The sequence below is a fragment of the Motacilla alba genome, chromosome Z (assembly GCF_015832195.1).
Source record: "Motacilla alba alba isolate MOTALB_02 chromosome Z, Motacilla_alba_V1.0_pri, whole genome shotgun sequence".
Taxonomy (NCBI): domain Eukaryota; kingdom Metazoa; phylum Chordata; class Aves; order Passeriformes; family Motacillidae; genus Motacilla; species Motacilla alba.
The window spans coordinates 23,522,646-23,540,098 of NC_052046.1; the positions used below are offsets into that span (position 1 = coordinate 23,522,646).

At 41.2% G+C, this 17,453-nt stretch overlaps 1 protein-coding gene across 3 annotated transcripts in view; it reads right to left on the bottom strand.

Moving 5' to 3' along the window:
* PDE8B (phosphodiesterase 8B) overlaps nucleotides 1-17,453 on the bottom strand; it is a 94,905-nt gene that overhangs the window by 56,415 nt on the left and 21,037 nt on the right. For 2 of the 3 annotated variants that reach the window (XM_038125864.1, XM_038125865.1), the window contains exon 1: nucleotides 15,265-15,629. The exons of the other annotated variant lie outside the window; for it this stretch is intronic. In XM_038125864.1, the coding sequence (XP_037981792.1) occupies nucleotides 15,265-15,576 (312 nt within the window). In that variant the 5' untranslated portion in view covers nucleotides 15,577-15,629. Of the gene's footprint in view, nucleotides 1-15,264; nucleotides 15,630-17,453 lie in introns of those variants that run through there. 3 annotated transcript variants of the gene reach the window in all.

Here is a 17,453-nt window from a genome sequence, read left to right on the forward strand (position 1 = left end):
TAGAAACCCTGTGATGAAGTGGTAATGCAGGTTGCTGAATCCTCACACTGACTAACAAAAGAGCACCCCATACCCTTTCAGTTATGGCATTGCAAATTTATCATTACTACCCCATACAGAATTTAGACCTCAAGTCTTCAGATCCATATAAAATTACTAAAACAATGAATTTTCACTTATGCAGCTCTTGGAGAAAGCCCATTTTTCCCTCAATGGCATGGAGCTAACCAACTGCTCCAAACTTTGCGGCCAGACGTGTCATAACCACCCCAGGGCTATTTTAGACTTCTGGGTCCAATGACCCCGAGAAAGAGTAAAGTCAAACAGGTGCTCTGGTTTTTCCAGTCAAGCTGGATGGTTCCACTTGTGTCCCAAAATATTTTGCTAAGTCAGGCTTCAATGAAGATCAGGACTGCAAAGACACAACAGCTGCAGAGGGTCATATCAAGCCACAAAACTAACATTGTATCTCTGAGAATGGTCAACACAGGATAATTTGCACCAGACCAGTGTAAGCACATGTGACACCTCCCACATCCATTCCCTATTGAATGCCTTATACATTTCCAAAACACACAGGAGTAATTTTTTACTTATTAACCCTCCCAAAAAAAAAGCTCTTTTACTTATTTTTTGTACTGTTGCTGGGAACTCGTGCTATGTGCACCATGGAACACTACCTCCTTTTTTATATATAGCTGAGAAGTACAGCACAGTCTGACACATTATGTAATTTGCAATCATTATGCTTTTCATAGAGACTGCCCCGTAACAGATACAGATTATTCAGAAAACTGTCATTAAAAATAAAGCCAAGACTTTTTAAGTCCTCTGGGTAGATATAATTGTATTTTCAAAAGTGGTGTGAACAAACATACCCTGAATCCACAGTAAGTCTGAGACAACAGCTCTGATAGTCCTAAAGGCAATTTTACAGTCAGCATGGTGGACTTACCATGCAGAGAGATCTGTTCTGAAATGGGAATTTGCTTTGTGTACTCTAAAGAACAAATGGCCTTGACACACCACTGCAGTAGGTATGAATCTGCAGTAGGTCAGAGACAACAAGCTCTGATAGACTTAAAGGCAATTTTACAGTCAGCATGGTGTACTTACGATGCAGAGAGAACTGTTCTGAGATGGGGATTTGTCTTGTGTACTCCAGAGGACAAGAGGAGGTCTCAGGAAAAGAGCCCCCACAAAAGTTAGCAGAAAGATGCGAAAGAAGGTGAGAAGTAATTTTGCTAGTCATGAGAACTATGGGGAGTTTATAGAAGCATGCACTGCTGACCCATTTCAGCATCAATTTTTAAGAAAATGTGTACTGAATACAAACATAATTCTGAGAAAATGCCATCTCCCCATAAAAGTCTGAAGTGCTGGCTTATGCTTAATATTTCATTTGATTGAAGTTTCTTGTGTTTCAATTCCCTTTGAAGCTTCTAGCAGAGACATACATATATTTGCAGATACATTTTGTCCCATAAAAGTTTAAATTAAATGCCTTTGTATTAACCGGCTTTTTTATATTTCACTTCATTAAAACAACACCCCAAAAATATACTTTGCCATTAAAAATAAAAATTAGAAATAAAGTAACTCTCTAATCTTTCATTTTAATTTCAATCATGTATGCAGAGGTATTTTTCAGTCACTTTTACCACATTCAAAATATGATTGCCTCAAAACACTTACTATGGGTAATCCAAGAAATATATATTTGGAAATCTACAAAGGCAAGGTAAAGGCAAGGCTAGGCACAGTTCCCATTTTTAGGGGGAGTGGGATCTTCATCTATGCATTGAAAACTTCCAGCCAAGGGAGTTTGCTCTCACTTGGTCACACTGAGACAACCTCTGCGGTGTTGCAGGAATCCTCATCCCAAAGCAGAAACTGTCTCCGCAGTGTTCTCTGGGGAGGCAAAAGTCACAGCATGAAAGGCATTGGCCCATCTCAGAGCTTGCAACACTGAAATGTCAAATTTTACCTGTATCAGACCATAAAAGGGTTTACCCTACTTCTGCATTTAATAAAATGCAATAATTTTGTAGTTATTGATCATATTACCACTTTGGGAAAATGAAGAAGCCTTACCTATGCTTACAGCAAATAAAAACTACTTCTGCATTTCTCATGCATACTGGTTAGTTAGAATTTTCTTTGTTACATGAGACACTTGCCAAAAAGTGCAGTATTTACACAGGTTTAGGCACAGCCTTTACACACATTCAAGTAACTACATTATACTATGAACACAGTAATTTCACTGGTACCCACGACAAATTATTTTATTGTCATGGAAGACTAGCGAAGAGGCTGTGACTGTACAAATAGGATAAATACACTCTAATTTGAAAAGATTTATAAGCATGTTTTACTACTACTTTAAAGACTGATTCTGAGAAAATGAAGCAGCTGCAAGAGTGCTCATCTTATTTAAGATGGCTTGGTTTAATGATTTTCTATGTTGCGCCTGACAGGCAGACTTGCAGTTGTTCCTACCTGAGATTATTACTTCTCACTGAAATGTGTACAGCATGAAGCAGGACAGTAGTCCTCATGGATTTATATGTGCAGTAGTAGAACATACACGACCCACTGTCACACGCTTTACCCTTCAGTCACTGCCAGCAATAACAGGAAAGCATTTCATCTGTGTGCTGCCTCATACAACTAGGTTTTCCATGAAAAGAAACATAATGAGAACAGAACCAGCAACAGCCTACTCACCCACCTTGCTTAGTTTCTTTACACAGATTTGGGATCAGAAGAAAACCAAATAAGAAACCATATTTATTTACAGTCTGATTGCTAAATTCTTCACCTGAATATTGATCTAACAGTGCAACATCTACCGAAGGTGTGAAATACATCATCACAAAAAGTTAAAAAAAACTCATGGCAGTTACCAAACAAAGGAGGAAGAGCAGCAAGCACTGCAATTCCATTTGGGGAGACACTGGGTCTTTTTAGGTCTGATCTAGTTGCTCAAGGCCACCTACTTCTCCCTTATAATAGAGGCACAGCTGAGGTGCTTATGCACCTGGTTAGGTGCCCTAGTACAAGAGTGGCTAAGTCTCAGCAAGAGCTCTAAGGTAACAGTCCTATGCTTCCAACCTCAAAATAGGACATTGCTGGGCTGTAGTCAGGTGTAGTCAGCTGCTGAAGCCTGTATCCATCCTGACAGTGTGCATTCTGCAGCTGATGTTGCAGCAATCATTAGCACTCAAGCTTTAGTAACCTAAAGTTGGTTTAAAACTACTGTGGGTATCTCTATCGTAACATGCCTTTGGACCTCTGCACTGCAGCATGAAGTTAGCAGTACCAGATAGGGAGAAATTTTTCAGCTGGATCCTAAGAAGATATTAATGTATTAGAAATAAAGCATTTTGAAGAAGCAGTAAATCAGGTGAACATTTTTATCAAAGTATAACCAGAATTTCAAACTGACTGTAGTAAGTTCTAATTTATGAATAAATGAAACATTTTTCCCAGAATTTTGCGGCTGAAATATTTCTCTTGTTGCAGTGAAATTTTCAAATAAACAGAAAATACAATTCTTACTAACTTCCCATTAGCATACAAGTCAGTTGCTGAGTGAATTTTTAAGAAGGCAAGCAGGAAAAATTTGAAAGGAGATTAGAGAAGATGCACAGAAGGCTCTTCCCTGTTTTACACTTAGTTCTTTGATAGGCAGCATGAAGGTACTTTTTTCTGTCACACATTTATGCCATGATTTTTTCCTGTCCATGGCATGCATATTGATAGTAAAAAAGAAGATATACCTGTATTGTCAGAGACTAATCAGTTTAGATAATACTTGGAATAGATAAAGAACAACCCTCCTTCAGAGTGAGGAAGAATGATTGAAGATACTTAGCAGCTGGTAGAAGCAGGCTGTGAACTGTGACCAAAAAGAACCAAGAAATTCACACATTTAAAAGTATCCTGCTTTGATAATTTTCAGTAATGGCAATACCTCTGCAACTATTCCAAAGGGAAAGGAGAGGGGCAATAAAATAAATGAAATGTATTTTGGGAATAAAGTCAACCAAAACTGGAAGAAAGATGGCTCACCCAACCTGCAGATAAGAATATCGCAAGTATATGTAAAAACATACAAAAAATCTCCCATTGTTCAAAGAAGGCAAACTATCCTCTCCCTATGTGATCACTTTCCTAAGCTGAAAGAACAGGTGAAAACCAAAAATCCTGTGACAGGGAGTGTGGCAGATCAATGAAAGGAAGCACTGCTGACATCTCCAAGTGACGCAAATCTTGTATGCTGCACCAATGCCTGGCCACTCCCTCCTTCACCTACCAAGAAATGTTGAACAGTTATCAGGGAGAGTTAGGAACAAGCCAATTGGAGCAGCAGCACTGCCCAGCCCAACTACAGCTAAAATAGCTAAGGGCTGTGTAGGAGGTATAATGCCAGCTGTTTTGATCCCTGTTAGCCCCTTAGCCACAAGATAATGTATCACAGACCAGTCATTTATTCCTATTGAATTAAAAATAAAATGTGGGGAAATCTTCAGAAAATTTGAATAGCCTTTTACCCACTGCCTATTTTAAAAAAGCCAGATCATCATCTCACTGATGTCAGTGTTATCTTTCAAGATGCAAGATTTGCATTCTAACATGGCAACTTCTGAATTCGTACTACTGGACTATATGTATGCATTTCACATTTCTACACTGGGGCTGGAAGTGCAAAATGATATCAAGTTTTTATGTTTATCATTAAACATTGTTTTGTACAGTAAACACTGTATTTTAAGCTCATTCATTAGATTTTGAAATATTCTCTTTCTTCAGTGATAGGAAATGATACACAAAAAATTCAGACGGTTAAGGGTCATCCTTTGATGGGCAATCATGTGCATCAGCCATGCTGGAAAACACTATTCTCTGACAAGACTTCACATATGAGCTAGAGAAATACAGCACCTTTTTCAGTTTAAAACTGCCTACAGGTCTGCAACTGTAGGCAGTTTTCATTTGCAACTAAATGAAAAATAACAATAAAGCAAACCTGAAAGGATGGCCTTAAAGGAGTTACCTCCAGCACAGCAGATTTTTCAAATCTAAGGTGAGGTTGCAGATGTCTTATAGCTCCAAAGGGGCAAAAAATGCTTCATCTAAAAATAGCCTTTTGTACAAATGCAGTGGAACCCATGAAAAATATTTCCTTCTTTGAAGACAGTTCACTACTGAACTCTTTGAACAGTATGGATAGTCCCTAAGCCACTAAAATGCCAGAGGGCCAAGAGAGATCTGTATGAGCATCAGCTGTTCTTGTTAATGTGTATCTGCAAACAGACACCCATTCTGATTGACTGTAATACTCATGAGTCCCACTAGTTTTTCTGGTCTCAATAATTTTATATTTCACTTTCATAAACCTGAAAGAAAAAAGTCTGACATCTCTACCATCAGGATGCACAGAATCTAACTTAAAATTATGACATTTAAAATATATGGTCTTTAAGATTTGCCCAACTCTTGTCTTGAGTGTGAGCCTTAAATTAATCTATCAAACACATAGTTTTTAACCCACTAATGGTGTGAGAAAAAAAAAAAAAAAGTTCTGTTGCTCAGTCCAATCTCACCTAAAGAAGTAGAGTAGTAAAGTTCTGTCACACTGAAACAAAAAAAAAAAAAACCAACCAACCAACCAACCAACCAAAAAAAAACCCCAAAACACCCCCCCCAAAAAATAAATCCCAGAATGTTTCAAAGAAACTGACAAAATGAGACCATTTATACAAAGTTACATTTGAAAGAAAAAACATTATGTTTAAATTATTCCCATGCACCAGACTCACAGAGCTAACGCATTGTGTGAATTCTCTCCTAATTGGGATGGCAATACAGGAGTGCCTGCTGCCATTTAACAAAGTTATCACAGAAGTTATACTAAAACCAGTTATATCAGTAGTATCACCGTATTGGAACAATTTTCATTCTTAGTGTCGACTTGTTTTGCTTTGGTGTTATTTTGTTGTTGAAATTTTTCTTTTGGGGAGAATGCCTCTGTCTCTCTTCTGTCAAAACGTCCTTCAGAAAACAGATGACTAGTGATCTTCAGTTTGTCTAGACTAGTATTAAATACTTCTCTCTTGCTTTCAAATGTTTGACTATAAGATGTAGAAGGAGTCCTCTGCTACTATGATGGGCTCATTAATAAAACAGATACAACCAGAGACTAGCAAGTGACTTTAGGCAGCAGTGGGTATGACTTTAGGCAGCAGTGGGTACATTACTACAGTTTTGTACACAGAACACCATCTAGGCAATTCCTGTTGCAGCAGCACTGAGTGGTAAAGATACTTTTTTTGCTGTGCAGCTCTAAGATTTGGACAGAAATCTCTAGATTCAGACATCACATCTCCTAAAGACTCCTAAGCATCAAAGACATCCAGTGCCACCAAGAAAAGACTTTTATTTTCCCCCAAAACACCTCTCTACCCACATGACCCTTAAGCCCATTCCCTTTGGCATGTCTCTGCCCTGACCTCCTCCAGCCCATAACAGTGGACTCATCCACAACCACCCCAGCTTGGCTAGATTGATAATTTTTTTACTACTTGAACAATGATACCTCACCTGCTTAGCCCATCTCAGATCTTCACTTCATCCATCTCTTCTCAAACCACCCACCACACCATCATAGTACCTCAGCTGACCTTTCTGATGTCTTTGGAACAAAGGTAGCCAAAGATTTCCCAGGTTTCCATCAGTGCCCTGTGGCTGCTATCCAGAGCTCCAAGGGGAAGGAGAGCTGTCCAGCAGCTGCAGATCAGTACACCATGACCATGATAATGAAAGAAATCTTAACTTTTTTGTCTTGCTATCCTAGTCTCCACATTGCAATTTGAGGTAAAATGCAGCTGCCTGAAACAAGGCCATGTCAAAGGTATTTGACATAGCAGTTACGGACTTCTTCCATGAGCCACAGCACTGCTTAGAGCTTTAACACAGACCTAAACATTTGATACATGTGAATGGATTTATTCTGGAATGTAACATAACCACCCTTTATGAAATCTTGTGTTTTTTTCACAATATAATTAAACAGCTGTTTAAGAAAGATTTGTCTTTGTGACAAGGAGGAAGTAGTCATTCATCAGGCAGGACTCTTTGGAATGCATGGCTTTCAGGGAAGCAATCTTAAAAGCAAGAGAAGGAGAAACACACAATAGCCAACAGTCCAGGAAGAAGGGTACTCACATGGGAGAACCCTTCTAGACACTTTCAAAACAGAGACTTGAGCTTGGGTGTCTATCCAGAAAACACCCGAGTCATCACATTAACACCTATTCTGGCATCTCAGAAGAAATTTGATTAACTTTGGAAAAGAACACACACAAAAAGCTAAACCTAATTTTCTCTCTCCTTTTCTAAAAGAGGTTTCTTGGTTTTCGGGGTAGCATAATGATTTATAAATTGCATTTCATAATGGACACGATAACTGCAGGAGAACAAAGACCATTGACAACATTCAAGTCCACAGTGCCCTCAGACAGCCTTCCAAATCTGCAGCAGGGGAGGAGGAAAGCCTCTGTCACTGTTCTTGTAGCGAAATGGCTAACCTAAGAGAAAAGGGAAAATTGCTGGAAGTAGCTCCCAAGCTAACACCAGACTTCATGTTCAATTCCACATTCAATTATACTGACTTTTTTTATAGCACTGACAAGTATACCACCTGTAACTACATCACTATTTGATGAAAACATGCATATAACAAGATAGGAATCAGACTTCACTCTTCCAAATATAAACAAATGAATGAATTGTAATTAAATCTGACAGGCTGCAGCTCTATATGAAAACTGACTGTGAGCAGTTTCTCCTAGGCTTACAAACAGATGTTGAATAGCTTGATTTTTACTACCTATATTGCTTCAAAACTCCCTTCTGCCCATTTCATCAGTGGATGTTACTGACTCTACTGATGCAGAGTCCTTTGCATCTGTTGCATTGTTCCTTTGGAATTCTTATTTAAATATGGTTTAATAATATTTATACACACGTTCACACCTAGCTGTATTGTCTGTGAATTCTGTGTACTGGAGTCCAAGTGGCCCAGATCTTTACAATTCCTGCTCCATTCTTCCATCCTAGGAAACCAACTGCATTGTTCCAGTTTTTCCATCCTTTTGGACCAAAAGCTGCCTCCTCAGATGCAATCTGAATCCAGGGCAAAAGGTCAATGAATTGTAAATCTACAACAAAATTAGACATGCATTTTCAAAGTGAGTAACTCACATTATTAATAGCTTAATATTGAGACAGTTTCTGATGTAGCACCATTTAGCTGAGGGGTTTCTCAGCATAAATCTGCGCTCTACCCTTTCTACATCCAAGATATGAAATATTTGGCATTGGATATCCAAGTCAGAGATTTACAGGGTAGAGATATACACGGATTTTTTAAAACTATTCTCCAGAGTACCTCGCTATTCAAAGAGACAGAGGTAATACAAAGGAACAGCATGTCTCTGATGCATTTTGTTCTTTTAGAGCTGACAACATGGGTGAGAAAGACATTTATAAATAATTGGATGCTGAAGGATGGGGCTGTGGTTAACACAAATGGCTGAACCAAAAGGGAAAAATAAAGTTCACCAGCAAATGGACTAATGGTCCTCTCAAGTGAAGAAAGTTACCGGGAGTAGACACTGCCACCAAAAAGCTGCACAGAATGTCACCTTAACTCAGAATTAACAATATATCTTTGCACAGAGCTTCCTCCTCACACAGAGGGAAAGATGACTCAAGCTTCATAAGCCAAAAGCACTGGTGTTTTGGGGGAGCTGTGGAAGCTCTTGCAGAATGAGCTCATTCTACTTTATGGTCTGTGAGACTGCCCCAGAGAAGATGCCCTCGGAGAAGCAAGGGGACAGCCAGGTGTTGTGTTGCTGCCCTGCAGCAAGGTGATTGCTGGTGACTTTCTGGGCTAGAAATGCACCTACTGATCTGTGCCAGAGGGAGACAGTACTACACAAGAGATCATCAGGTGGCAGTTGTTAGCTGTAAGCTCATGCTCTCAACCACTTCAAACACACAGGCTGCTCTTCACAATGCTCTGTACTTTGGTCTTCACATAAGTAAATGTGATTGTTGATTTCCTTAAGCTGTAATGCTGGGTTTGACAAGACTCACCAAAAATGGTAAACTCTGCTGCATCATAAAACACTTCACATGTTGTTTTCTAGCAGCCACACACACTAAAGGCACTTTTAGGAAAGTTACATATACAATAGAGAAAATGTTGAAAGATTCACACCATGCTCCTCAGAAGATAAACTCTCAGTCTCATTTTGTGCATATCAAACAGTAAAAGGGGAAAACAGATGTTGCTAATGGTCAGTTTAAAACCACTTGGTATTTTGGGCACTGAAAGCCGAAGTCTTAAAATAAATTTTTACTGAAGGACTTAGAGGGGTCCTGGTCCTGTTGAGTTCTAATGATGAAACTATTGAGGTTTATTGTTCTCTTACAAGCCTTCAGCAATTCTCTTTTCTTATACATGTGTGTGTGTGCACGCACATGTGCTCATTTTATATTTAGTGATATAAATGCATATCATCCAGAGCAGTCCAGAACTTCCAAGGAAGTACGGAATGTTGTGTGACTCAGTGTGAAGTCATTAATCAGGTTTGTCTTTGCCAGGTGGTTTAATATTTTCTGAAGAAATGGTTTTGTCTGTTCTGTAACAGTTCTTTTGTCTAGCACTGCTTAAGAGCATAACTACAGTGCTTGCCAAAGTTCACCTGCATCATTTGAAGGAGGAATGGAAAGGTTAGATACAGAGCAGAAAAAGTCCTTTTACTGTATTCATTTAAGATATCTGGGCTTAGTCACAGAAGAACACCTATATACTAGTAATTTTCTTTATGGTAAGAGCTATTCAGGCCAGCTCCTCTCAGAGAACAGCTAGCCTAAATTAACAAGGTCCTGCACTGTAACATATTTCAACACTTTTTTGGCCTGCTCAGTTTTTTTATGCCAACTCTGCAGACCTCAGCTATGTTCAAGAGGTGCCTTATGTCTCAGGTGTCCTACTGAGTTGTGAAATGGACCTTCATCACACTAAGTTACAGAGTTGGGAGGTTTATTTTCTAAGTTTACATTACATCTGGTGTGTTCCACATGCCACAGAACTTACTACTAGCCAGTTAAACCGTAGTACACCTCAAATAAAAACAGAAGTGCAAGAAGTACCCTGACTTTTCTTATACATGGTACTGCTTGAAAGACAATTATGTTTGAAATCAAGGCAATACTTATGACTGTATTTCTACATGACCTATGAACCTGATACGACTCTCTCAGTGGCTGGATTTGTTGATGTTCTCCACTTCGTATTTGGCAGCTGCAGTCTTTGACTTATTCCCCACATAAAAACCAAACCAAAACAAAACAACCAAAATGAAACCCAAAACAAAAAACCAAACAAAAACCAACCAACCAACCAACCAACAAAAACCCCAATAACCAAAAAACCCTAGGTCCTTGACATTTTGAAGAGAAGGATATGTTCCAACACTTACACCTTGGAACTTAACACAGCCAAAGCTGGTAAGAGATACTGTCCCACTGTATTTTTGCTTATTCCTGAACTTTGCTTCTAATAATTATTTTGCTACAGAAAAGCCTGATAACTGTCAAAATCTGTTGCTATTGTGACTGATCAAGAGAGGCTCATAAACAAGTCTTTTCTACAAAGAAGACAGAGTAAGAAGAACCAAATCATTATACCTGCTGTTCTTGTAATTTCAAGAAGAAAAATATGATAAAGTAATCAATGGAAGCTTGGAAGTTGTTTGGAGGGTTTTTTTACCTAGATAATATGTCAGCAACATGAGTTTTGTTTTGTTAATGCTGAAGTCTCAAGATACTCAAGAAAATCAGAACTTTTCACAACTTCTGCTTAAGATTTGGCCATAATTAAAAGATGCAAACATACATAAGGTAAGCATTTTTTTACATTTTCAAATCCCCAAGGAAGTGTCCAAGAAACTGTTTACTTCTTGCTGAACAGCTGGTACTGCTGCACTTCAGAACCAGCAATAACTGGGCAATGGGTCAAGCAGCCATTATACAGTCAGCATCTTCTTAGCTCATTGTTATCCTTCTGTGATGGAAGCTAAATGCCTTGTATCTTTACAGAAAGCTGATGGAACATTTGAGATATTCATACTCTTTCTTTTCATGATACTGTTTTGCTTTGTTAAGGAGGGTACAAGGGGAAGGAATGTCTGGTTTTTTTCAATTGGGTGCTTCTACCCAAGTACTTTAAGAACAGAGTGTATGGCTGGGCACCAGAAACTGTGGGTCCTCTCCCAAATCAACCTGCAACAAGTCCGCTTGAGATCTTTGTCAGGCAACCTGTAGATAATAGTTCACCAGGCTTTCAAGATCAAAAGAAGCACACCCACCCACCAAAATTGCTGACTGGTTACTCATAAACAGTGTGAGTGGGATGGGACCAACGCATCTCAATGCTCTGAACAGTTCAGAACTTTTCGTTAAGGAAAAGAGAAAAAAAGAAAAAAGAAAAAAAAAATCTTTTGTAACACTGACCTCACACCAAATGAATACAGATCAAATAGACTTTGAAAGTAACGTTTCGGTAAGCCACATATTTTAAGTGATATGGGATTTTTTTTTTCTTTGGCTGGCTTTTATTTTAATTTTTATTTGAACTGAAGAGGGTTGAAATTATTACAGCTTGATTTATTTTAATGCTAGTTTCATACAGAGTGGATGAGTTTAAAAACATTGTATAGAGGCAGGATCAAATGTAAAGTGCAATACTTGATTGTATAAACAACTAAAGAGCAGTTTAGAACACAAAATGAAGACACACCAAGCAACATGGTTTAAGTGGTTTGAGCAGTTACAGAACAGACAATTATTTTAATATATAATAACACTAACAGCCAGTATATAGGTTTTGTCCCCTAATACACTTAGATGAGATTTTTAACCCCACATGGCAACTAAGCCTCAGGCAGCTGAGCCTCAGGCATCCCAGAGGATGGGGAGGGAATCTGAAGAGTAAAAGTGAAATAATTCATGAATTTTGACACTTCAATAGGTAAAGTAAAAGGTGCACACATGAGCAAAGCAAAACAAGGAATTAAGTCACCATTTCCCAGGGGTAGGCAGGTGTAAAGCCATTCCCAGGAGAGCGGGGCCCATCATGTGCAGTGGCTACTTGGGAGGACAAACACCATCACTCCAAATGTTCCCTGTACCTTCCTCCATCTTTTCCCAAGTGTGATGCCATATGGTATGGAATATCCAATACTGCTAATACATGCAACAGCAGCTAAAACCAAGAGGTATTGCTAGAAACTCTTTCCATATCAAAATAAATAATATTATTCTTCACTTTTGAGCTTTTATGGAAGTAGATATTGTTATCATGTACTACTGCAGAAACATGTTTCCACACTTTTCCACTTCTTATAATCTGTCAAGTATAGTATACTATTTTGCTTTTATGATAGTTCTATAATAACCCAACCCTGTTGTGGTCAATACTTTAGTGTGATGTAAAAAATCATGCCAGGACTGGCAGTAAGAATGGCAGCTCTAACTCAATTAAAAAAAAAATTGAAAAACTGTTACAGATCTTAATTTTTATAAGAATGGCAATATTTCTACTATATAATTGAAACAGTTGTTAAATAACTTCAAAAATCCCAGACACCTAACAAACTCATAATTTGTAAAAGGAAGTGAAAGTATCAAAATAATCACAATTCTGAACCACAGAATCATTTAGGTTGGAAAAGACTGAATGTGGCACTTAGTGCTATGGGCTAGTTGACAAGGTGATGTTAAGTCATAGGTTGGGCTTGATGATCTCAAAAGTCTTTTCCAATCTAGTTAATTTTGTGATTCTGTGAAAAGATGTCCAAGAGCAAATCCAATCTTTGACCAGTCACCACTGTATCAACGAGACAATGGCACAGAGTGCCATTTCTAGTCATTTCCTGAATAACCCAGAGATGGTGACTTTATCACTTTCCTGGCCAGTCACTTCCAATGCTTGACAATCCTTTGCGTGAAGAAATTCTTCCTAATGTACCACCTGAACCTTCCCTGGAGCGGTTTGAGGCCGTTTCCTCTCATCCTGTCTCTTGCTGCCTGGAAGAAGATACCAGTCCCCCCCTCAGCTGCACACTCCTTTCAGGCAGTTGTAGAGAGCGGGAATGTGCCCCCTGAGCTTTCTTTTCTTCAGGCTTCTCTCTCACCCCCAGCTCCCTCAGCTGTTCTTCACAGGACTTGTGCTCCAGACCCTTCACCAGCTCTGTTTCCTTTCCCTGGACTCACTCCAGCACCTCAATGTCTTGTAGTGAAGAGCCCAGAGCTGGACACAGGATTCCAGGTGTGGCCCCACCAGTGCCCAGTACAGGGGGCCAACCCCTGCCATGGCTCTGCTGGCCACACCATTGCTGATCCAGGCCAGGATGCCATTGGCCTTCTTGGCCACCTGGGCACACCCTGACTCATGTTCAGCCGTGTCACCAGCACCCCCAGGTTCTTTCCAGCCACTCTGCCCCAGCCTGTGCCACTGCCTGGGGCTGTTGTGACCCAAGGGCAGGATCCAGCACTGGGCCTCATTGAACCCATAACATTACAATACCAATCAGAAAGTTCAAAAACATCTGAAATACATGCAGTTTAAATAACTAGAAAGTTGGGAAATAGATTTGTTTATAACAGCACACAATGTATGCCCTATATGTAATAACATATAGTAAACAACTACTGAGAACCAAGTCATGACTCTAAAAAAACCTTTTTTTCCCAATTCTTCCAATTTTCTTTTCAATTCTCAACTTAAAACAATTTAAAATGTTTTGATTTTGCTCTCCTCTACATTAAAAAAGAAATCATATTTTGTCCTAAGTACTGCACTCTCACTAGTAAAAAACATTAAAATAAATCTACAAATCCAAGAAATACAAGAATTGTTTTACTTCAGTCATGCTTGAATTTTGTCCCAGTTGTTGATGATGCAGGCTCTTCATCTAAATGATTAAAACAGTCAATGTGACTGCAGACAATTCTACAAGTTTCTCAGCATTTGAACTAACAAACTGGCAATGGGCCATGGGGGTGTTTGGAGGTTTTTTCTGTGATTTCTCCTACTTATGTTTTTCTTAAGATGACTTCTGAATTTTTAAATTATTAAGGAACATTTTATAACTTTGCAATTTCTTACTGATATTCTAACAAAATACTAGGATTACTTTGTGACATGATATCCTGCTTTCTTAGTACAACAGAAAAGTAACCTAAGATCTAAGATGCAGCTAAGATCATGACACCAGTTTGGTTTTGGGGTTTTTTTGGTTTTTTTTTTCTTTTTAATTAATAAATTTTGGAAGGGGGCAACAAGGCAAAATTTAATTTCTAAAAGGCATTCAGGGAAGTTTCCTACTCTGATATCAAGAAAAAAAAAAAAAAAAAGAAAAAAAAAAAAGAAAAGAAAACCAACCCAACAAACCAAACAAACCTAATGGAAAAAAAATCCAACGCAATGATCTCTTTTCAAGTGCTAAACTTAAGTGAAGACGTTGACAGGCAGGTTGCAGCAGTGCCTGCCTTAGCCACTGAGAGGGGGACCCAAGTCTTCCAGGCACGTTACACGACACAGCCCTCGCCCGCTCCTCCAGGAGCATCTCCAGAGCCCTACACCAGCAAGGTGCATTAGCATACGTGCGCAGATTATAGTGGTTCGGTTCTCAGCCGAACACCCACGCCAAGAAGCAACAGTTCATTTTATCCAGATACGGCGGGAAGAAAAAGGGATGGAGTACATAAAGCCAGCACCAAGTACTCTCTGCCATCAGCCACAGAGCTCGAAACAAACCCTTTCCCCGCTCGCTGGGTGTGCGTGGACGATCCCAGCACAGGGCGCCCCGGAGCCGCACCGAGGCTGTGGGCTCGGGGCGGAGAAAGGCGGAGGGAGCCCGAGGGGCCCGGCGGCTGCTTCTCCCCCCGGCGAGCTCTAGGCGAGGAGGCCCCCCCGCAGCAGTGCCAGCCCGGCCCGGTCCGGCCGCCGCAGCTGCAGTGAGTCAGTGGGCACTGGGGCAGCGCTCCTGCCAGCTGCATCCCGCCCGCCGAGCATCCTCCGGCGGGGGAGGCGCTGGCTCCGCGCACCGTCCTCCCTCTGCCGCGGCCGGCGGGGACCCGCACCGGCACCGAAGGAGATCCCTCCGGAGCGGCGACACTTACCTTGGCGCTGGAGCTGCTGGTCTGGGTCTCCGCCTCGACGCTGCAGCAGTGGGGCGTCCTGGACCGGGCGGAGGCGCCGCCGGACTCCCTGCGCTCCTTGCGGCGGGGGCCGGCGGAGGGCGGTGGCTGCCGGCTCTGGTAGGCGAGGACGGAGGGGATGGAGTCGGCCGCGTCTGTCTTAACGAAGAGGCCGTGCAGGGTGGTGGTGCCCTGCGAGATCGTGGTGGTCTGGTGGGGGGAGTTGGACTCCTCCGAGTCCCGGCAGTATATCACACCGCTATGCGAGACGTGAATGCTGGGTGCGCAGCCCATCCCTTCCCTTCCCAGCCACCCCGCCCCGCTGCACCGCCGCTCCGCTCCGCTCCGCTCCGCTCCGCTCCCACCTGCCGCCCGCCCGGGCTGCGGGGCCGCCGCCCCTGAGCCGCGCACCCCGCGCCGCCGGCACCGGCGCCTCCCCCCGCCGGTGGCGCTGTCCCGGCCATTCCCACCCCTGCGGCGCCTCCCCGTCACCCCCGCCCGCTCCCCGCGCTGCCTCCGGGGTCCCCAGATCTGCTAAGTCCCTTCCCCTCTTCGGCAGCGTCCTACGAAGCGCCAGCGACCATCGACCGGGCTGTCTTCACCTGGGGTGGGGGAAGCGGAGGAGGATGAGGAGAAGGATGAGAAGAAGGGTGAGAAGAATGATCATCGGTGGTGCAGCCCCTTCGTGACCCAGGCAGAGAGTCTGTTTTCAAGCCTCCCGTAGGGCCAACATTACACACACACACACACAGACACACACATCCCCAGCAACCCGGGTTGTGCTAAATACTTAAAAAAAAAAAAAAAAGTTACTAATACTTATTTTGGCAGTCAAAATGTGCCCTACTCTTGGGTGAGCAAATCTCAGTTGTTTGGGGGTAGTGAAGGGAGCAGTTTAGAGACACATAGCATCCACTGCAAGTTAGGGAAAAAAGGCCAGAATTGTTTCACAATTCTCAATGCTGCTTTTCAATTAAGCCCATATTCAGTGACACAAGTTGCCATTTTACCCTCGGTGTCTGATAGTTGCCAATCCCTGTTTCCAGTCCCTGGTGAGATAATCAAGAAAAATGTTTAATGCTACAGAGATCTACACACCTTCTTAGCTTTCCACAGTGAATAGTTTCATTGACTGCAGTGAAACTATGTAGGAGGTGTAAAGCTAAACATGGAGGTTTTAAGTCTTTGCAAGATTTTAGTTTAAATCCCTCTGTTTTTAAATGGCACATAATAAATCCTTCAAGAATTGGTAATGTCATCCAAGCAGTATGCTTCCTGCCTAATAAAGCATTTATCTGAAACCCAGCCACGAAGGAACACTTGTGTATATATATTTTCTTCCTCTTCCTCCTGATCTTTGACCACTGTTTCTCCCCCTAGTTTTAGTCAATGATGTGAAAATACTAGAAACCTGAAGCCTGGTTGGTGCAAGGATTGTGATGATGTACAACAAAATGGTCTGAACATGTTATTTTTGTTTCTTAATGCTTTTGAATCACTTTCACGAATTAGATTTCAGTTTACTTTTAAGTGATGGTTTCACAGAAAAAATGCCTCAGTTTAGAGAGACTTTGAGTCTTAGCCTCTGCCTGTCTTGATGCAGTGCATGGATCATTGCAATTATGGCAACATAAGACAGGCACTACTCCATCAAGAAACCAGACTGAGATCATCAGTTTGTTTGACAAAGTATTTTTAGTTTTTCCAGTTACCACAGTGAGCCCGTGTTAGCCCTGGTAATCACAATTTTCTAGGTAACTGTTTTCCCCACTAGTTGTCACTATTCACAAATCAAGTTGTGATTTATATCCTGCACATGCTACATATTTACATGTTTGCACACTGCCACAGTACTCTGCTGGTGGCTATCTTTGAGGACAACCTTGGAGATAGGCTCAGTATAAGTAAAAGGAAGGAGACTGTGCTTCATCACTCAACCATGCAGCCTTTTTTGCTGCTTAGACTGCAGTTCTGCATAAGACCTCACTGCCTCCCAGAGCATAATGCACTTAGTTGCAGATGAACGTGTCCTAAAACCTCAATAACACGAGCAGCCAGTTTTACACATTCATTGCAATACTCTCAAGTCTCTCTTCCTTTCTATTAATGGTTGGTAAACTTAAGTTGGGGATTTGAGCTGCCTGCCTTACACTACAACTGAGATTTGGAAG